This window comes from Meles meles, chromosome 1 (genome assembly GCF_922984935.1).
Source record: "Meles meles chromosome 1, mMelMel3.1 paternal haplotype, whole genome shotgun sequence".
Taxonomy (NCBI): Eukaryota; Metazoa; Chordata; class Mammalia; order Carnivora; family Mustelidae; genus Meles; species Meles meles.
The window spans coordinates 37,867,708-37,890,842 of record NC_060066.1 but is presented as its reverse complement, the minus strand read 5'-3'; the positions used below and the strand labels follow the sequence as shown (position 1 = coordinate 37,890,842).

General features: G+C 35.9%; 1 protein-coding gene across 1 annotated transcript in view; it reads left to right on the top strand.

Moving 5' to 3' along the window:
* The window catches only part of VPS13B (vacuolar protein sorting 13 homolog B), an 811,037-nt gene that overhangs the window by 526,317 nt on the left and 261,585 nt on the right, over positions 1-23,135 (top strand). Inside the window, exons 32-33 of the mRNA XM_045996973.1 lie at positions 13,012-13,138; positions 14,520-14,663. Of these exons, the coding sequence (XP_045852929.1) occupies positions 13,012-13,138; positions 14,520-14,663 (271 nt within the window). The remainder of the gene's footprint in view (positions 1-13,011; positions 13,139-14,519; positions 14,664-23,135) is intronic.

The following is a 23,135-nucleotide window of genomic DNA, read 5'->3' as shown; positions in this document are numbered from 1 at the left end:
GATTGAGTCCAGCATCAGGCTCCCTGCTTGGCAGGGAGTCTGCTTCTCGGGCTGACCACTCTCCTCTCATGCTCGCTCTCTCTTCTCATTCTCTCTCTCTCAAATAAATAAATAAAATCTTAAAAAAAAAAACCTTCTGTATATTGTAAACCTGGAGGTCTTTATGATTTTAAAAATTGTTAACTATTTTCTCATTTTTTTTGAATTTATTTTTGCTTGTAAAATTTACTAACATCTGTTCCTTATAACATACCATGCTGATTTATTTGATTGAATTTCTTTAAAACATTGTTTATATGTAGACTTTGTTGAATCCTTTTGCAATGCTGATTGCTTTGGGGTTCTGCCCTTTTACCACCAAAACTGTATTTATCTCTGTTGTGACATTAATAATAGTAACAATTTTAATAATGGATTATATAATACTTATCACTCTACCGAACTTATTTAAATTAATTTTTGTAGTAATGATATGAGGTGAGAACTATTTTCCCTAATTCTACATGAGGAAACTGAGGCCTAACCAAGATAAATAATGTGCCTAAAACCAAATCCCAAGTAGTAGTCTGTGCTCTATATGAGCTGCTGCTTCTACAGCTACCCTCATTCTTTTCTGATTTCCCTGTGGCTCTGTTCATAATGAGCTGCTTTCAGCTTCCTGAAAATAAGGTTTGTCACTTGCTATTAGGCCTTGATACATGATCTCTGCCTGGAGAGTTCCCCCCTCCCCTCTTTCACTTGCCTAACTACCGTCATTCATCAAACCTCAGGGAGCCTCATATTTTCCAGGAAGTCTTTGCCTGAGCCTCCACAAGAGCAGGTTAATACCTCTTCTGTGTGCTCTTAACATATCATTTGAATATTTAATTCTAATTATCTATATACTTTGTCTTGATCCTGAAGACAGATCTTCACCATCCTTGTCCATTGATTTATCCCTAGCACAGAGCACTTTCATAGTGTGAAATGTATTATCAACAGGGGCACCTGGGTGGCTCAGTCAGTTAAGCATCCAACAATTGGTTTCAGCTCAGGTCCTGATCTTGAGGTGGTGGGATCAAGTCCTGTGTCAGGCTCCATGCTCAGCAGGGAGTCTGCTGGAGGTTCTCTCTCTCCCTCTCCTCTTCCACTCTCTTTCTCTCAAATAAAAAATATAAATGTATTATTACAGCGTTTCATTGATAAGTGATTGAACATGCTCCTGAATAGGGGTGCAAATTTGAGTGAAAAATTTCCCACATTTCAGGAGAGGGATGCAGGAAACACTTCCAGCAGCTGGTCCTGCATGGAGGATCTGGTGCACACCTTACATGTACTACACCAGTCCTGATCTATAAACATCACATGGTAGGAGTGAGGGTCAAGTTCTAGCTTTCCTCTACTCCATTCAGTTTTCAGGTTCAGGAAGTTCCAGTTTACATAATTTATAGGTCATTTTTTTTCTTTTAAGATTTTATTTATTTACTTGAGAGAGAGAGAGGGCACACACACACAGGAAGAGTAAGAGGCAGAAGAGCAGAAAACCCAGTGCAGAGCTCTGTCCCAGGATCATGACCTGAGCTGGAGGCAGATATTTAACTGACTGAGCCACCCATGCATCCATATACATTATCTTAAAAACTACATATTCTGTCAGCAAAAAAGTTGGGCCTTATTTTCCTAGGAAACTTGATGACCATCTAGCCTTAACTCAGTTGTATCTGTCCTATTTATTCCTTTAATTCATTGAAATAAAGTTTGTGTTTCTGTGTTTTAATAACTGAGTTTGAAATTCACATTACACAAAATTAACCATTTAAAGTGGACACTTCACTGGTATTTTGTACATTCACAATATTGTGTAACTACCACCCCTATCTATAACCACCATCTCTGTCTCATTCTAAAATATTTTTTAGAGCCTAAAGTAAAATCCCTTACCCATTAAGTACCTTCTCTCCATGGTGCCTGGCAATCTGCTCTCTATTTCCATGGATTTATTTCATATATTTATATTCATATTTATATTTCATATAAAAGAAATCATACAAGGACGCCTAGGTGGCTCAGTTGGTTAAGCGGCTGCCTTCGGCTAAGGTCATGATCCCAGCGTTCTGGGATCGAGTCCCACATCGGGCTCCGTGCTCGGCTGGGAGCCTGCTTCTCTCTCTGTCTCTGCCTGCCACTCTGTCTGCCTGTGCTCGCTTGCTCTCTCTCTCTCTCTCTGACAAATAAATAAATAAAATCTTAAAAAAAAAAAAAGAAATCATACAATAGTTGTCCTTTTGTGTCTGTCTTATTCACTTAACACAGTGTTTTGGAGGTTTTTCCACATTGAAGCATGTGTAGATACTTGCCTTTTTTTTTTTAAGATTTTATTTATTTATTTATTTGTCAGAGAGAGGGAGAGAGCATAAGCAGGGGGAGCAGTAGGCACAGGGAGAAGCAGGCTCCCCACTGAGCAGGGAGCCTGATGTGGAACTAGATCCCAGGACCCTGGGATCATGACCTGAGCCTAAGGCAGGCACTTAACCAACTGAGCCACCCAGGCGTCCCATCAATACTTCATTCTTAGTTACTTTTAGATAATATTCCACTGTAGGTAAATACCACAGTTTGTTTATCCATTCATCTGCTGATGGACATTTGAGCTGTTTCTGCTTCTTAGCCATTATGAATAATATTGCTGTGGATATTTATGTACAAGTTTCAGTACCTGTTTCAGTACCTGTTTTCAGGTATTAGGAATATATATCTAAGAATGGAATTTTATGGTCGTATGGTAATTCTATATTTAACTTTTGAGGAGCTGCCAAACTCTTTTTCACAGCAACTGAACCATTTTACATTCCCACCAGCAATGCTCAAGGGTTCAATCCCACCACATTCTCACCATCCTATTGGGTATGGTTTGAATTTGCATTTCCATAATGATTAATGATGTTGAGCCCTTCATGTGCTTTTTGGTCATTTGTATATCTTCTTTGGAAAAAATGTTTACTCAAGCCATTTGCCCATTTTTAAATTGAGTTGTTTTTTGTTGATGATTTGTAGGAGTTCTTTATTTATTCTAAATGCTATATCCTTATCTGATATATAATTTATAAGTGATCTTTTCTTGATAATGATCTTTGCACAGGTTTTTATAATTGATCTAAGAATCCATTGCTAGATCCAAGATCATGAAGACTTATCCCTATGTTTTAATTTTTTTTTATTTGCATATAGTTGACACACGATGTTGTACTAGTTTCAGATGTACAACATAGTGATTCAGCTTTTCTGTATGCTATGCTGTGCTCGCCAAAAATATAACTACTGTCTATCACATACAGTACTGTTACAATATCCCTACATTACCTATGCTGTGCCTTTAATTGCTTTTGTTTCCCTTGCCTTAGGAGACCCATCTAGAAAAATGCTTCTATGGCCAATATTGGAGATACTATTGCCTATACTCTCTTCTCAGATTTTTATGGTTTTAGGTCTCACATTTAGGTCTTTTTTTTTTTTTTTAAGATTTTATTTATTTATTTGACAGGCAGCGATCACAAGTAGGCAGAGAGGCAGGCAGAGAGAGAGGAGGAAGCAGGCTCTCCATGGAGCAGAGAGCCCAATGCAGGGCTCCATCCCAGGACCCTGGGATCATGACCTGAGCTGAAGGCAGAGGCTTTAACCCACTGAGCCACCCAGACGCCCCTCACATTTAGGTCTTTAGTCCATATTGAGTTTATTTTTGTATATGATGTCAGAAGGTAGTCCAATGTCATTCTTCTGTTGTTCAGTTGTCTCTGTACCATTTATTGAAGAGACTACCTTTTCCCCACTGTATATTCTTGCCACCTTTGTCATAGATTGATTGACCATGTAAGCATGGGTTTATTTCTGGGCTCTCTATTCTGCTCTATTAATCTGTATGTCTGTTTTGTGCTGATAGGACTTACAGCTTTGTAGTGTATCTTGAAATCTGGAATTGTGAACCCTCCAGCTTTGTTCTTTTTTCTCAAGATTGCTTTGACTACTGAGGTTTTTTGTGGTGCCATACAAATTTTATTATTGTTCTAGTTCTGTGAAAAATCCTTTGGAACTTTAATAGGATTGCATTGAATCTGTATATTGCTTTGGGTAGTGTGGACATTTTAACAATATTAATTCTTCCAATCCATGAGCCTGGACTATCTTTTCATTTGTTTATATTTTTAGTTTCTTTGATCAATGTTTGATGGTTTAAAGAGTACAGATCTTCAACCTCTTTGGTTAAATTTATTCCTAGGTATTTTCTTTTTAGTGACTTGTGTCTATGTTTTCTTCTGAGAGTTTTATGGGTTTAGTTCTTATAGATTTTGGGTCCATTTCAAGTGTTTGTGTATGATATGAGGTTAAAGTCCAACTTCCTTCTTCTGCATATGGATAGACAATTGTCCCAGCACCATTTGTCCCAGCATCAAGACTGTTCATTTCACCATTGAGTTACCTTGGCATGCATATCAAAAATAAGACTTGAACATCAGTTATATGCCATAGAATGTCTTTTACACGAAGAAAAAAATGAAATAATTTCTGATATGTTCCTGTCCCTTACAGAGCTCAGTGTCCAATCAAAGAATTAATAGTTAATTATCTATTAGAGTGCAGTGAGTAAAGTGCTGTGGTAGACACAAGTATAGGATGTTTAGGATTACAGAAGAGCCACATCAAAATCAGGATGAACACCTTCCATGTACATAGGATATCACAGGCTAATAAATATGACAGACACATTACACAAGAATTCTAAAATTGACATAGGTACAAAATGGAAAATTTAAAGAAAGAAATGAATGATTAACTCTGTGAGTGGATTTTCAGGGAATGTCTCACAGAGTATACAACTTCAGAATTTGTTTCCAAGGAGTCTGAGTGGCAGGAGAAGCGAGGGCCATTTTGAACTAAGAAAGCAGTAGATCCAAAGGGTAGGAGTATGAAAATGTGGCATGTTTTACTCACTTCTGAACAGCCAGTACTTAATATTATGCTTGGCACATAATAGCTACTTAATAAATAGTTGAGTGAATTAATGAAATATTGAATGATACACGATTAAGGATAACCAGTAGATCAGGTAGTGGAATGTTTCTGAGAGATCCTGATTCAAATGAAGACAAGAGATTTTAGATCTGATGTAGCCTAGTAGTGCTGATTAATTTTGCTAGAAATATAAGCAGAACCTTAACATGATCCTATTTTTGCTTTTCAATAGGGATTACTGGTAAAATTCAAAAGATACCAAAAGATACTCCGTGAAGAATAATTTGCTCCCTCTCTTGACCAATTTTAAATAATAGCCTTTATGATGGTTTTCATTCATTCCTGCTGCACACATTACTCAGCTTTTGTCTTTAATCAAAACGTGTTTCTGTGTTGGGGAGAAGGGAGTTTCTGTATGTTGGGGGAGAAGGGAGTATGGAAGTTAAGCATAAAAATGATCACATTTTTGTATCTTTAGGGTAAATACCCAGTAGTGCAATTGCTGGGTCATAGGGTAGTTCTATTTTCAACATTTTGAGGAACCTCCATGCTGTTTTCCAGAGTGGTTGCACCAGCTTGCATTCCCACCAACAGTGGAGGAGGGTTCCCCTTTCTCCACATCCTCGCCAGCATCTGTCATTTCCTGACTTGTTCATTTTAGCCATTCTGACTGGTGTGAGGTGATATCTCATTGTGGTTTTGATTTGTATTTCCCTGATGCCGCGTTAAAATTTGTAGATCTTTTCCTTCTAAAACCTCAGTTTTGCAGTTGAGAGAATACATTAGGATTCAGTCAGGGCAGCAGAACCACTGTAAGTGTTCTAGCCTAAGGGGTTTATTTTAGGGATATGGCCTTGCTAAATTGTGGAAGAAGCTGTGAAGTAAGGATCTAAAGGGGACTGTGGATCAGAGACATGTCACAGGCACGCCCAGCCACTGGAGGGACCACCAGAGTTTGGGAGTGAAGTCTGTCTGTCACGTCTGTGGAGGGGATGAGCCTGCGTAGTCAGCAGGGCCAGTGGTCAGGAAAAAGAGTTGGTCACAGAACCAAGAAGAGGGAAGGCAAGCTGGAATCTGCCGGCACCACTGAGTCGGAATTTCGCTCTTTTACAAAGCATGACTTTGAGAGAATATTGGCCAGTATTTAGTTCCCTCATACCTCTAGATCTCATGCAATTTTCTCTCTCAACTCTGGACCTTTCTTAGCAAATTGTTACAGAACAAAACCACCATAAGAAACCAAGTTTCAGGAGGTTTCATGCCTTGTGCAATGTCACTTAAAAGTAGAGCTAAGTATAGAACCCTGATTTGCTTCCTCTCATTCAACTCCTTTTCTTATACTTGGTGTTCTGACGCCTTTCACTTAGATAAAGTTCATTGTTCGTGAATTGCTTTTGTTTCTTTTTCTCTTAGCAGCCATTTTTACTATGTCTAAGCGTATTTTATAGCCTGAGGAAATGAAGTACTGAGAACTAAAATAAACTGTACCAATGTCCACAATATGCAGGTTACACACCTCGTCACTGTTGCCCTTTTACATGGTGATTGGCACTTGGATGTATGTGAGAGGCAGGAGGCTGTGGTTTTTCTTCTGTACATATCAGCTAAGGATGTCCTTGGCAAACTGAAGAGGTGGCACATAGATAAAAGAACAGATCTGTCTTGGCCAGTCTTCTTGTTTCTTAGCACAGTTACTGATCGTAGGTACTCAAAAAATCAGAAAATACTTAAATAGAATATAATCATCACAGTAGTATATCATAAAATTTTAAAACCCTTTATAATGTCAATTAATTTGTAGTTCTTACAGTCCCTAATATCATACTTGTTAGATAGATGGATGAATAGATAGATCGATAGAAAGATAACAATGCCCTGATTGATCCAAAGCCTTAAATAGCTAGGTTGCCTTCCTTCAACGTTTTGTTTTTAAGTGAAGGATCCAAACAAGTTTATGTCAACATTTACTTAAAAGTATATGTACAAGACATAACTTCTACATATTATGCAGTATTATTCTGTGAGCACTGCACTTGGTACATTAATACATGTTGTTAAAACTTTAAAAATGAAATAAAATAACATAAATCCCCTGTCTGTTTTTCCCTTAGTAGATTCCCATTGTTATTCTCAGTTTCTAATGTCCTTTTCTGTGAGAAACATTCAGCAATCCCCTGACTTTTCCCTCCTCCATGAAGTTTTATTTTGAAGTTTTTCCTTGAAAAAAGAGCTATCAACTAGAATTAGATGCAAGCGTTCCAGACTATAGATATAAACAACTGGAAACTATGACTAGAGCTGTTAACAATTGAATATCTCTGTAAAATTGAATTAGGTTGATATTTCAATATAGCTATACCCTTAAGACCTTCTTTTAGAGACTGAAATGAATGTAATACTTGTGATCTCCATCACATATATATTAACCATAGTTTTCATTTGTTTGGGGTGGTTTTATTTATTTCTCCTTGTTTTGTTTAGAGAATGAGAATATTTTAACATTATTGAATTTTGCCAAAATAAATTTGTACTAGCATTTTATTTGAATGTACCTTTAAAATTATCTTCATTTCAGGTTGTAGTTCTTGTAGCATTATTCATAGATACTTTATGTGTCTTTATAAGATAATTGGGTCCCCTACTGGAGGTTTCCACACCTGCCTGTTTTTTCCTTATCATTTTTCTTATCCTACCTTGTGATTCTTTTTAGTTATTATTTTATGCTAAACTGAGCTGCACACATCCATCTTTGCAACACCTAGCAGAGGGCCTGGCTCAACAGTGGACACTCAGTCCATGTTCTCAAAATTTCACACAGTGGGGGCACCTGGGTGGCTCAGCGGGTTAAAGCCTCTGCATTCGGCTCAGGTCATGATCCCAGGGTCCTGGGATCAAGCCCCGCATCGGGCTCTCTGCTTGGCTGGGAGCCTGCTTCCTCCTCTCTCTCTCTCTGCCTGCCTCTCTGCCTACTTGTAATCTCTATCTGTCAAAAAAATAAATCAAAAAAAAAAAAATTTCACACAGTGATAAATGTCATGAGAGTAATATGGCAATATAATGGGATAAGGGTCCCTAGGAAATGTCTTCTTTTTTAATAGTTTATTCCTTTTTTATTGCTGAGTGCTAGTCTATGATATGGATATACTCTAATGTGGGGTGGTTTTTTTTTAATGTTATCTTAGTCACCATACAGTACATTATTAGTTTTTGATGTAGCATTCCATGATTCCTGGGAAATTTCTTTACATTAGGCCTAGTCTAATACTTAATGGCAAGAATGAGCTACCCATGCAAATACTCCTGGAGTGCTTGTGTTAAGAGTGTTCTGGCAGAACAGAGATCTTCGAGTAGAAACCAGTTTTGTACACTTAAGACTATGGCTGGCTGGGAGGAAAAGAATAATAAGGAAAGTTTAGGGTAGGGAAGGGACAAAATTATGAATGGCCTTAGAGGTCAAAGAGAGTTTGGATTTTATTTTAACTGCATTAGATCACTGGATAGTGTTTCATTTGGGGGGGAAAAAAAAAACCAAAACACCAAAATAGGTTTAAACTCTTAATTATATATTTGATTTTTAAATTATAAACAATTCATATTATCTTCAGGAACCTTCTATCTAGGCAGCTGGCTGGCTTAGTTAAGTGTGTGACTCTTGATCTTGGGTTTGTGAGTTTGAGCCCCACATTGGGTATAGAGATTGCTTAAATAAATAAACTTTATAAAGAAATATTCTTTATCTAAAACTAAGAAGAATCTCTATAAATAAGTATAGTTAATAAAATTATAACAACTTTCCAATTAGTAGACTGTTTATAATAAATGGCTGTGAATATTACTGTTTTTTATATTGAGGAATAACCACTGCAAGGGGTTTACCAGAACAAGACTTAAGTATCTTCTGGTCACGTATCTTTTATCTGAAGCTCGCCTGTAAAGCCATACCAAGAAAGCCTTCATGTTCAATAAAAACTGTTCGATGGGGGCGCCTGGGTGGCTCAGTGGATTAAGCTGCTGCCTTCGGCTCAGGTCATGATCTCAGGATCCTGGGATCGAGTCCCGCGTCGGGCTCTCTGCTCCGCAGGGAGCCTGCTTCCTCCTCTCTCTCTGCCTGCCTCTCTGCCTACTTGTGATCTCTCTCTCTCTGTCAAATAAATAAAATAAAATCTTTAAAAAAAAAAAAAAAAAACTGTTCGATGCACACACAGACCATCTAGCACTTTTTATTCTTCTTAGTGGAATATTTTGGAAAACTTAGTACCGTTTTTCCTACTTATATATGGTCTTTCATAATATGCAATTTTTGAAATAGGATTCTTAAACTGCTTTAATATTTCCCATAGTATCATTCCAAAATGTATGGAAGATGGGCAGAAGAACCTTAGCATTTTTTTGCTGAGCCCAGGAAAAAATGACCACAGCCTTCCTAAACATGTATTTTCACGAGTACAGGTGGCACGTACCTATGCCTTCTTGCATACTAACAATTTCAGAGAACAATACTTTTCCTTATTTACCATCTACTGTTCTCAGAGATTAGCTGAATAGTTTTTGTTAACATATATGATTACTTTCCTGTTACTTGTTTAGCATTTCATGATTGTCAATTTTTTTTATCCTCACACGGAGTTTTATAAATTTCTGTGGGTTTAAGATTCATTTTTTTTCTTTTTATTTATTTATTTATTTATTTATTTTGTTTATTTGTTTATTTACAGCATAACAGTGTTCATTGTTTTGGCATCACACCCAGTGCTCCATGCAGTACGTGCCCTCCCTATTACCCCCCACCTGATTCCTCAACCTCCCACCCCCCCGCCCCTTCAAAACCCTCTGGTTGTTTTTCAGAGTCCATAGTCTCTCATGGTTCATCTCCCCTTCCAGTTTCCCTCAACTCCCTCTCCTCTCCATTTTTAAATTTTTATTTATTTCTTTGTCAGAAAGAGAGCACAAGCAGAGGGAGCGGGAAAGGGAGAAGCAGGCTTCCACTGAGCAAGGTGCCTAATGTGGGACTGGATCCCAGGACTCTGGGACCAGAGCCTGAGCCAAAGGCAAAGGTTTAACTGACTAAGCCACCCAGGTGTCCCAATTTCTGTGTGTTTAATCCTCTATGTTAGCTGACAGGTACAAATAACTGTTCCATTTCCGTGTTTCTATGGTCAGTGTAGAAATACATTAAATCACTTTCCTGGTATACCAGAGAAATATTTCTTCCACAACTCTCCTAATGTCCTATATCTTAGCATACTATAGATCATCTGTTCTCTCTAGCTGGTTTTACTATCTTTCATTCATCATAGATGATCAGTTCTTTGACCAAGAGATAACTGATTGTGAATTTAATTGTATTTATCTGAACTGGCACTCATTACACTTCTGGAATCCATGTGCTCTTACATTTCATCAGTTCTGGAGAATTCTCAGCCATTAACTCTCTGATACTGTCCCTTTTCCTTACTTTCTATTCTCTCTTTTTGGAATACAAATTAAATATGTTGGACCTGCCCCTCCGTGTCTCTTAACTTTTCTTTTAAACTTTCCATTTTAAAATTTACTTTAGCACATTCCTGGAATTTTCTTAAATGTATATTCTAGTTTATTATTGATTTTTCTTCTTGAGCTCTAGGTAAAATGCAATTTACCCATGTATTATATATTTTATTTTAGTGAGTCTATTTTTCATTTCTGGAAAAATTTTAAATTTTAAGTCCTATTCTCTTATCTAGTAAAACATGGTGATTTTTTTGAGTATCTATTTCTCTTGAAGTATTTCAATCTAAAAAACCTTTAATGATTTAAAAAACATATATGATTACCTCAAAGTCTTACAAGAAATAACACAAAAGAAAATGTTATGTACCAGAAAAGTTAAAATTTAGAGGACTATTACTTAAATTTATTTTAATTTTTTTTTTATTTCTAAGGTCATAGGGCTTTCATATGTTGTATTGCTGATTTAATTCATCACATAATGGGGGAAAATATGATATATATAAATACTCTTTTTTTTTCCCCATTGGGTGTTTTCATTAATATTTGCTCTTATTTGGTTTCCTGCTGTCTTTTCCATTTTAAGGTATTTTTAATACATCATATATTTTAACATTCCCTTGTGAGAGCACATCAGATGTTACATGTTTCTCACATTGACCATTTAATGGAACTTGAGCTATTAAGCTATAATTATGGTGTCTCTCAGGATCACAACCTTTCCTCTGTATTCACAAATTTTAATACTTCTTCCTGTTACCCTCCATTCACCAGATCTCTTAATTCTTTAAAATTGACTTTCTTGAAATCCAATACTTATGTGTCACAGAACCAGATGATCCAATTTGCTTTTTTGGCAGACACCATGTAAAGCTTTGCCCATTGCAAATTTGAACAAAAGATACTAGCACTTTCTAGACTACTCTGGTAGAAAAGGTTGTAGAAAGACCTGAGTTCATCTGGGCTTTTTCATAAGATAATTTATGCCAGTTCTCTAATCTCAATTATCGCTATATAAGTGAATAGTAGAGACATATTCATAAAGAATACTTGATGGTTCCAAGAAACTTTTGAGGTACAGATTGCTAGTAAAACGTAGAACTATATTATTTCATAAAATGAAAACTTAGAATATGGATAGGTAGACTTGAAGAACTGTACTAGCACAAGCTTTAGTTTCTCAACAGTGTTTTCCAGTTTCAACTTCTACCATGTATGCAGTACTTCCTTTTAAGTCATTAGCATTTAGCAATTTTGAATGTAAAGTAGAAATATCGTGCTAAGTAAGTGATCAAAGATGAAAATGTATAAGGAAAAATTAAAATAGAGGCCAAATGCTATTCTGTTGCCAGGCCCAACAATGGAAACTTTGTTCCCATTAGGTGGCCTTAGCATAGCCCCTGAGCCTCATTTTCTTGTAGGTAATATGGGGCTGGTAATGAATTTTACTTCACATACATGGTTGTTGTGAAGAATTGTTCGATATCAAAGTCACGAAAGCTATTTCATGAACCATATATGCAGTAATAATCCATGAGCTGAGATGGTTCTTAGAGCTTAAAAAAGGAGGTCGTTCAGAGATTAAAAGGAGATACTTATGAACCTAATAGCTTCAAAGATGGCAATTCTCAACTAGGTCAGAAATAAGAAAAATAGGAAATTAAAAATCCTAAAATAGAAAGGTTATTATTGGTAATAAAAGATTAAACTATTTGTAAGAACAAAAGGAATTAAAAACCCCGTAATTTGTTGAAGGGATATGACTAATATGAAATTAAGTACATTTGGATTTCTCAGTAGTTTTATGCTACTTTTTATTAATCTGAAGTTACGAATTAAAGTATGAAACTATGACTATAAAATGTACAAATAGACTGTCTCAAAATAATAATGTAATTTTGTCATACTTGTTTGTAATGAAGACTTACACAAATTTTTTTAAATTTTTTAATTTTTTATTAACATATAATGTATTATTAGCCCCAGGGGTGCAGATCTGTGAATCACCAGGTTTACACACTTCAGAGCACTCACCATGGCACATACCCTCCCCAATGTCCATAACCCTACCCTCTCCCTCCTCCACCCACAACCCTCAGTTTTGTGAGATTAAGAGTCTCTTATGGTTTGTCTCCCTCCTGATCCCATCTTGTTTCATTTATTCTTTTCCTACCCTCAAACCCCCGACATTGCATCTCCCCTTCCTCTTATCAGGGAGATCATATGATAGTTGTCTTTCTCCGATTGACTTACTTTGCTAAGCATAATACCTTCTAGTTCCATCCACGTCGTCGCAAATGGCAAGATTTCATTTCTTTTGATGGCTGCATAGTATTCCATTGTATATATATACCACATCCTCTTTATCCATTCATCTGTTGATGGACATCTAGGTTCTTTCTGTAGTTTGGCTATTGTGGACATTGCTGCTATAAACATTCAGGTGCACGTGCCCCTTTGGAAGGACTTATATAAATTTAATGAAAAGAATCCTTGAAAAAAATGAAATCACTAATAATTTTTTACTTTATCTCTTAGCATACGGCGACATCAAGAAAGAAGAGCAATTCTGACTCCTATTTTAACAGATTTTTCTGTCCGAATTACTGGAGCACCTGCTATCATTTTCACCAAAATAATTTCTCCAGAAAATATGCACACTGAGGTGAGAACTTAATTTAGGTTTCATTTTAGTCTATATAATGGAATAGCTTCTCTTTGTATATTAGGGATTTTTTTTTTAGCTTTATGCACAGGATGTCAAATTACTTATTATTACTGTTATTATTGTAACCAAAGATTAATGAATACTTTTAATACAGTTATTGCCTTTCATGTAGTTATTTAATCCTCATAACAATCGATTGACTTCTTCTCTCTTTTTATTTTTTTCAATATTTACTTATTTATTTTAGAGAGGGAAAGAGTGCACGTGTGCACACGTGTGCATGCACGAGTGCATGAGGAATAAAATAAGAATTCTAATTATAATAAGTAAATACAGGGAACTTGTTGTGGGGAGAAGGTTATTTAACCCAAAAAGCAAAAGGAGTATTCATTTCCAACATACTGTTCTTTATAGCTGTATTAAAATTTGTCCTAAGCTGTGTAGTTTGCACTGGGACCCATCATAAGACTCCTAAATCCATTCGCTTCAATGACACTGGTAAGAAGAAGGTTCTTTGGACATTTCCAAGCATTTGAACATTGTCCACATTCTCTTCCTGACAGGAGGCAGAACTTCTGCTTATTAAGTGAAACTTGGGATCTGGTGTTTTTCTTCTTTTTTCCCTCCCTGAATGGTTTTCCAGTGATGAATGTTGAAGTGACTCAAGTTACGCAGAACAGCATCAGTTAAACATGGACGTCTACATGATGCAGCCAAGATTTTAGCAGCTCGAAGAAGTGAAATTAATTAGTCTAGCTATCTCTGGCTTCAGCACTATTTCGTTATAAATCATTTGAAGTGTATACTTTGGAGAATACTCAAACCATACCACTTGTGATTGTCATTCCTTGCCTACAATTGCCTGTTTACATCTGTCTGCCCAACTAGATTATAATCTCCTCAAGAGCAGGTTGCCATTCAAAGCTAACCTTCCTCTTTGTGCTATCCTTAGCAGCTGAGTATACTGCATGTTACTTAGGAGATGCTTAGTAAATATTTGTTAGTTTGAATGAATGAACAGGATTATGCTAAAGAATTACATCATCACTTACATATGGGAATAATGTTAGTAGTTTGAGGTATAAAAAAGCCAAATGTATATGAAATGGTAAAAAAAAAAAATTGTATTGTTAGTTTGTTTCCCTGCAACCAGTGCATGGCCCAGCGCACAGCAGGACCTCATAAATGTTTATTAAATTAATCCATTAAACTATGTGGAGTGGCTGTGCTCTCCATTTCTGCTTTTCTCATTAACATATGAACTTGAGTCCCAGGAGAATTCATCAACATGGTAAAGGTCAAATAAGTAAGAATGATAAATGATCATCTAATGGCTATCATGTATCTTTATCTGTATTCAACTTTTTTTTTCCTTCAGGAGATTTTAGTGTGTGGCCATTCCTTGGAAGTGAATATAACCACAAACCTGGACTTCTTCCTAAGTGTGGCTCAAGTTCAACTCTTACATCAGTTAATAGTAGCAAATATGATTGGACTGGAACCATCAAGCAAGGCCACAGAGGTAACTATTACCTGATTTTGATTAGTCTTACTGCATCTCTCCCAACTTTACATTCATAATAGGAAAACTATAATTAAATACTTTCTGCTAATTATTCTGTATTTAATTTTGTTCAAATATGATCATAAATTACTTTTAGATTGGTGTTCATTTTTGAAATTTGTTTGGTCTCTTTTCCTGTCATGGACCTTTGCAAAATTGCTGTGGCCTAGTCTCAGAAAAGCCCTTAAAAATATGGTTTTAGTATCCTGCTTCAATTTTTTTAAAGTACAATGCAAGAAACCTGGTATAGCTTTCACTTACTCAGATACATTACAGGTCTAGGGACCCTTTTGGAAGTGACCTTTGTGTTAGTGCTATGGGAATATCTTCAGTAAATAACTTCCAAAGCATTTGATTCCCATGCTCAGTGAAGAATGGACACAATCATAAAAGTTGAATGCCTGCCTAGAATTTTATCTAGTTGATCTGGTGCTCATTGGAAGCCTACATTGTAACCACAAAACATGTCAGCATGAAACAAAGAAAACTGCTTATTAGATGCTTTTCAAGATACGTTTTCTTTGCTTTTTGTTTCCATACTTCTATAATGCTATCTGTACTTAGAATATATCTCCTGTAAAAACTCGAGTGAAGAAGCCATTCATCTATGAAAAAGACATTGGTTTTATTTTTGTCAAAAGTTATACAGAAGACTGAGTTCTATTTATTAAGAAGGAAAGGAAGAGGTGTTCTTTGAGAGTTCCTAGATGCTAGGCAGTGTGCCAGGCATTTTCATGTACATTAGCTCATTGTATCTTTCAGTGTGTTATCGCAACCACTTTTTGAGGTTCATATGGGCATCATTATCATTTTACATATTAGGGTCTTGGGGCTCAGAGATGGTAAGTGAAATCATTCATACATAGCTAAAAAATGGTGGAAGTGAAATTTTAATATAAGTCCTTCAAGTCAGTGCTGTTTCCGTTCTGTCACAGTGTGCGGATTGTAACTACTACATTAGTCTCTCTGTCTTCTTTATTTAAAAGAAATATTTAAAAATGATAAAGGTTTAACTTTTATAACTGAAGATTCTCTGACAGACCATCTTTTACCACCCATGATTTCTGTTTGCTCACTATCTCTTTTTTTCTTTTTTGTTTTGTTTTGCTTTGTTTTGGGGGGTGTGGGGAGTGACAGGGGAGAGGGAGAGAGAGAATTTTAAGGAGGCTTCACGTCCAGCATGGAACCCAGTGTGGGGCTTGGTCTCATAACCCTGAGATCATGACGGGAGCTGACGTCAAAAGATGCTTAACCAACAAGCCATTTAGGCACCCTTTGCTCAGTATCTTTTTTTTTTTTTTTTTTTTTTTTTTTTTTTTTTTTTAAAGATTTTATTTATTTATTTGACAGACAGAGATCACAGGTAGGCAGAGAGACAGGCAGAGAGAGGAAGGGAAGCAGGCTTCCTGCTGAGCAGAAAGCCCGATGTGGGGCTCGATCCCAGGACCCTGGGATCATGACCTGAGCTGAAGGCAGAGGCCTTAACCCACTGAGCCACCCAGGCACCCCGCTCAGTATCTTTTTTAGAAGGGCTATAGAGCTATGTCCTCTCTAAAATATCAGCATTTTTCTAATATACGTTAGATAATCCATAAGGATGTAATTATATGACCTGAAAGTAAATAGAGCACAAAATATTTCCCCATGGCATTTTCAATGAGGTTCTTGAAGCAAATTGGGTTGGAAACAATATTTTACATTCCGATATTATTTTATATTATTATTTTTATAATATTATTCCGATATTATTCAAGTTTATGAATCAGTGAAATTGAATTCATCAGTGAAATCGAATTCATAGATTTCTGATGTGTTTTAGGAATTTATACAACTTAGCAAATTTGTTATTAACTCTTTATCTACCAACTTTTGGCAATTAGGAGTAAAGCTACTATAAACATTCATCTGCAAACTTTTGTGGGGACATAACTTTTCAGCTCCTTTGGCAGATAAAAGGGAGTGTGATTGCTGGATCATATGATCAGAATATGTTTAGTTTTATAAGAAACTGCCAAACTGTCTTCCAAAGTGAGACAAAGTAAGACAAAGTAGCTTGTACCATTTTGCATTCCCACCAGCACTGAAGGAGAGAGTTCCTGTTGCTCCACAACCTTACCAATGTTTGGTGTTTTCAGTGGTCTGGACCTTGGACATTCTATTAAGTGTGTAATGGTATCTTTTATTGTTTTAATATGCATCTCCCTGATGATATATGAAGTGGAGCATCTTTTCCTATGCATATGCTTATTTTCCATCTACATAGCTTCTTTGGTGAGGTGTCCATAAAATTCTTTGCCTCATTTTTTAATTGGGTTGTTTTCTTACTGTTGAGTTTTAAGAGTTTCCTTGTATATTTTGGCTAACATCCTTTATCAGATGTGTCTTTTGCAAATAGTTTCTTCTAGTCTATGGTTTGTTTTCTAATTCCCTTGATACTATCTGCCACAGAGCAGAAGTTTTTAATTTCAATTGTTTCTTTCATGGATCATGTCTTTGGTGTTGCATCTAAAAAGGCATCACCATACCCAAGATCATCTAGGTTTTCTCTTATGTTCTCTTCTAAGAGTTTTATAGTGTGTGTTTTACATTTAAGTTTATGATCCATTTTGAGTTCATTTTTCTGAAGGGGTTAGATCTGTATGTTAATTTTTTTTTTTTTTTTTTTGCATGTAAACATCTAGTTGTTCCAGCACCATTTGTTGAAGAGACTGTCTCTGTTCCATTGCATTGCTTTTGCTCCTTTGTCAAAGATCATTTGACTGTATTCATGAGGATCTATTTCTGGCCTCTCTGTTGTGTTCCATTGACCTATTTGTCCATTCTTTCACCAGTCCACATGATCTCAATTACTGTAGCTGTATAGTAGGTCTTAAGATATGGCAGTGTTAGTCCTCCATTTTTGTTCTTCTCCATTATTATATAAGCTAGTCTGGTTCTTTTGACTCTGAAAACTTTAGAATCAGTTTGCCAGTAGTCATTAAATAACCTTCTTGAACTTTAATTGGGATACATTGAATCTATGGATCAAGTTGAGAAATGACATCTTGACAGTATTGAATCTTCTTATCCATGAACATGGAATATCTCTCCACTTATTTAGTTCTTTGATTTCATTTGTCAGAGTTTCCTTATATAAATCTTGTATGTATTTTGTTGGATTTTACCTAAGTATTTCATTTTTGGATATACTAATATAAATGCTAATGTGCCTTTAATTTCAAATTCCACTTGTTCATTGTTAGTATATAGAAATGTAATGTAATTGACTTCTGCACTTTAACCTTATATCTTGCAACCTTGCTATAATCACAGTTTTCATGTTGATTCATTCAGATTTTCTGCATGGACAGTCCTGCCATCTTTAACCCGCTGAGCCACCCAGGCGCCCCAGTCCTGCCATCTTTAAACAGAAACAGTTCTTCTGTCCCAATCTGTAATAATTTTATTTTCTTTCCTTGACTTATTTTACTAGCAAGGATTTAGTATGTAGAAAAATAGTGGTGAGAAAGAACATCCATGCCTTTTATCTGATCTTAGTGGGAAAGTTTCGGGTTTCTCACTGCAGGTTTTTTGTAGATAATGTTTATCAAGTTGAGGACATTTCTGTCTATTCCTAGTTTACTGAGAGCTTTTATCATGAATGGGTTTGGATTTTGTCAGATGCTTTTTATGCATTAATTCATATGATCATGTGGTGTGTTTTTTTTTTTTTTTTTTCATTTTAAGTGTTTGTTTTTGTGATGGATTACATTAATTGAGTTTTAAATGTTAAACCAGACTTGCAATACTTGGGGTGAATCCCACTTAGTATAATATGTAATTCTTTTTATACACTGTTAGGTTATATTTGCTAGTATTTTTTTTTAAAGATTTTATTTATTTATTTATTTGACAGACAAAGATCACAAGTAGGCAGAGAGGCAGGCAGAGCGAAGGGGAAGGAAGCAGGCTCCCTGCCGAGCAGAGAACCCAATGCGGGGCTCAATCCCAGGACCCTGGGACCAGGACCTGAGCCGAAGGCAGAGGCTTTAACCCACCGAGCCACCCAGACGCCCCATCAGTTTCTGTATTTGCTAGTATTTTGTTGACGATTTTTGTTTCTTTGTTCATGAGCGATATCAGTCTGTAGTTTCCTTTTCTTAAAATGTCTTTCTGGTTTTGTTATTAAGGCAATGCTGGCCCCATAGATTAAGTTAGGAAGTGTTTCTTCTGCTTCTGTCCTCTTAAATAGATTGTAGAGAATTGGTATAATTTCTTTCTTAAATGGTGCTAGAAATCATCAGTGAACCCATCTAGGCCTGATGCTTTCTTTTTTTTTTTTTTTTTTTTTTTTTAAAGATTTTATTTATTTATTTGACAGAGAGAGATACAAGTAGGCAGAGAGGCAGGCAGAGAGAGTGAGAGGGAAGCAGGCTCCCTGCCGAGCAGAGAGCCCGATGCGGGACTCGATCCCAGGACCCCGAGATCATGACCTGAGCCGAAGGCAGCGGCTTAAACCACTGAGCCACCCAGGCGCCCCTGATGCTTTCTTTTTTGGAAGGTTATTAATTATTCCTTGAGTCTCTTTAATAGATATAGGCCTATATCTATTTGTGGTTAACTCTTTATTTACCTACTTTTGGCAGTTAGATCCTCTGTTTCTTCTTGTGTGAGATCCTCTGTTTTCTCTTGTGTGAGTTTTATCTGATTGTTCTTCAAGAAATTGGTCCATTTTCTTGAAATGGCTATCAAATGTATGGGCCTGGAATTGTTTATAATATCCCTTTATTATCCTTTTAATTTCCATAGGATCTGTAGTGATGTCCCCTCTTTCAGGTCTATATTAGTCATTTGATTCCTTTCTCCTTTTTTTAGTTAGCCTGATTAAAGACTTTTACTGATTTTTTGCTCTAATTCTTATCATTTCTTCTGCTTATTTTTGGATGGTGATGATATTTCCAGACAATCTTTGACAAAGTTTTATTGAAAGATTAATTTTAAAAGTTATTCAAGAATGTGGTGGATGATTTTTATTAGTAGAGGAAACATTTACACTATAAACAAAGGGAGAGAAGGATGGAAAAGTCTTAAAGTCTTTGGAAATAGAAGTGAAAAACAGTGGACCAATCTAAGGATTATTGCTAAAGCCAAGATTTAATATTAATTTTGATTGTATGGACAACTAACACAAACTTTCAAATACATATTTAAGGAGAAGAACTTTAGGCAATAAATGACCAGCTTGATAGTTCAGGCAAATTGCCTCTCATGTTGATCAAAACTTTTCCAATGTTTTCACTCTGAAAAATGTACTCTAGATAAGTGAGGCCACTGGATCAATCAGCCTATATTTGTATTCTTTGATTTTCATTTGTCCCTTTAGAGTGTTTTGACTTTCATGATTGCTGGCTTCCAGAATTATTTCTCTTTTTTAAATTATTGTTTTCTCTATACATATTATGGTAGGCCAAGAAAGAACATAAGAGAAATAAACATTTAATATTCAGAAACCCAAAGTGCATTCCATACGTACAAAGTACATGCATGTCCTTTCATACTCTGTTCTATAATTCATCTTTATGACAACTATTGGTTGTTTAACCCTAGAACAACAGGAATGTTACTTGGGTTTCTTACAACTTAGTTCTCTGCCATTTATATGAGATCAGAGTCAGGCTTCTAGATAACTTCACAGTCAAACCCAAATGTATGATTCAAACTTTTCTCCAGAAATAGAGCTCCACTATTCATCCTTGATTTCTGGGTAGGGCTGTAGTGTTTACACAATTGGTTTAGAGTTTAGAGGATTCTTTACCTCTTGCAAGATAATCTTGTTCTCGTAAAGGCCCGATTATATAAAAATGGTTATTAGTAATATAATCATGACATTTATGCAATAAGAATTAACAAGAGAGATAGTTTAGTAACATGTACCAATAAACGTCAGATAATTTCTGAAAGAGAATATGAATAAACAAAGAGCTAAAGAATTTTCATTTGCGCAAGTCTATTTATAGAAGAATAATGCAGGCCATTTTTATATGATAAAAGGAAACTAAAAAATCCCAAGTTTTCCTAAAGCTGTTAGTATACAGGACATTATAAGGAATCATTCAAAAATAGAGCAAACAAGAAATCCTACCTTTCTATCATTTTATTTCAGTTGCTGTCATACAAAAAAAATACAGCTAGAAGAAAATTTGCATCAAATTTTTAAAGTATTAAACTACTTTAAACTGAGATGGAAGCTGAGTGGTCTATCTGAAATCTGTGAAACCATAAGCAATATAGATAAAGTACTAAAACTAGTGTGTTAACTTGAAATAGTTTATTTTTTTATAATGCAGTTATTTTTATCAGTAACTAATATGATATATGTCTAACATAGTTTGCTTGGGTGTTTTTATAGTTTGTTATGGGACAATATAATATGTTGGATCTTTTTTGCTATGTACTGTGATTGAGTATGTGCCCTATGGAGTAGTGTTGGAAGTTGTTTTCTTGATGGCATTATTACTATTTTATCATAGAAATAATCTTCTTTGGAGTTATTCCTCATTTAGGAAGGGAAATTCTTATTTTTCAGTCAGTGGTAAAAATTTTTACAAGACATACTTGACCAACTTAAGGATTGCTAGGAATAATTAGAACTAGAAACTTAAGAGTAAAGAAGAGGAGAAGGGACTTTGAGTGGTTGTATAATGGAAGTTTTTTGGAGTAGAATATTAGGCAAGATGAGAGAAATAGAGGCAAAGTATACCCTGAGAACATAGGTGAGCAGAGGTGAGGTTTGGAAGCAGGAACTAAAACCAGTATGGGAGAGGATGTTGGTGTTCTATCTGTCTTTCTGTCAGTGTGAATGGGAAAGCCCATGTCAGAGGTTACATATTTCTGTATTAAAAAAGGAGGTAGGGATTTTGGATGATGTGCATGTGGTGACTTTCCATCAGTGTTGCTATGCTGAGTATTTGTTTCCCTTCAGAGTCACCTGGATCAACTGCTTGTAACCAAGCAATAAACACAGGCACCAATAAAATATGGATTCAAGCAGAGCCTTAAATGGACAAGAGGGCCTATGAGGAAATACCCTAAATTTCTTACAATCTAGACCTGGAAAAGTTATTAAGTATTTTATTGCCTATCCTCTCCAAGAGAAGGACTTCTTAGGTACATTGAACTATCACACCTGTTGCAATTTTACTTAGGCCTTGTAGATATTAAAAATCGCCTGTCTCCTGATAAATAAGCTTATGCTTAGAGAGAAGTGCATCATAGTTGCTTCAGGGTACATGCTAAACATCAAGAAAACCATAAAAATCTTAATTTTCCAGCCATGCTTATGTTTATCTCATACAGATTTCTTGACCAGAAATCCAGTGAATGCATTAAGTTTTCCTAAGGCTCTCTTAAACTGTCTTTCCTGGTTGTATTCAACAGTATTCATTGAGGGCTTCCCATATACCAGATATACTGGCTACAGACTGGAAAAGGTATGAAAAATAAGTACACTATTGTTCCCACCCTGTAGGATTTCATAATCTGGTTGAGACATAAAACATAGATAAATGAATTGATAACTAGGAACTCAAAGCAGTAAATAAGAAGTGCTAAACATGTTGTATGGAAAATGAGTGTTAGAGGAGTGATTCGCAACAGGAGGAGAAGACTTTAGGCCAGGCAGTCAGAGATTTAGCTTCATGGGGATGTTGGAATGGAATAGGCAGAGAAGGATGACCTATTCATTTACTTAATAAACACTGAACCTTTTCTATGTATCAGACACTATGATGGATACTAGAGTGACAGCATTAAAGAGGTAAAGTTTGTGTTTCCATGTTGTAGTGCTCATATATTTTATGAGGAAGATAGGCAATAATAAATAGAGCTTGATCAAGATATATAGTCATATCCAGTTATATATGCACACACAATTAGTTGCATACATCAGATATATTCACTTTCCATTAGCACAAAGTTAGTCATGTGGTCACACATAGCTGCAAGGGAGGCTGAGAAATATAATTCTTCTAATACATGACCATGTGCCATGCTTAAAATTATTTTACTATGAAAGAAGAGGATGATGAATACTGGGATACAACTGATAGCCGGGGCCACAGAGACTTCAGGATTCCCGGGTAGCCAGATCTAGAATATTCTTCAGAAAGCAGTTTTGGCTCTCTTCAATACTTTAAACATACTGTCAACTAAAGCCTAATGTTACATACCATATGATATGGCAGAAATAATGTTGGCTTACCAATTGTTCATTGCTACTATAAGGACAAGTGTTGTGTTTGCCCAGCATTTCTAACCCTCTTCAATCTGACTTCCTTTAGCTAAACAACAATCTCCTATATAGTTTCAATAGGGATTCCCATTACAGGGTAGACATAAGACACAGGCATGGTCAATCACTGTACTCCATCCCCTTATCAGTTATTGGCCCAG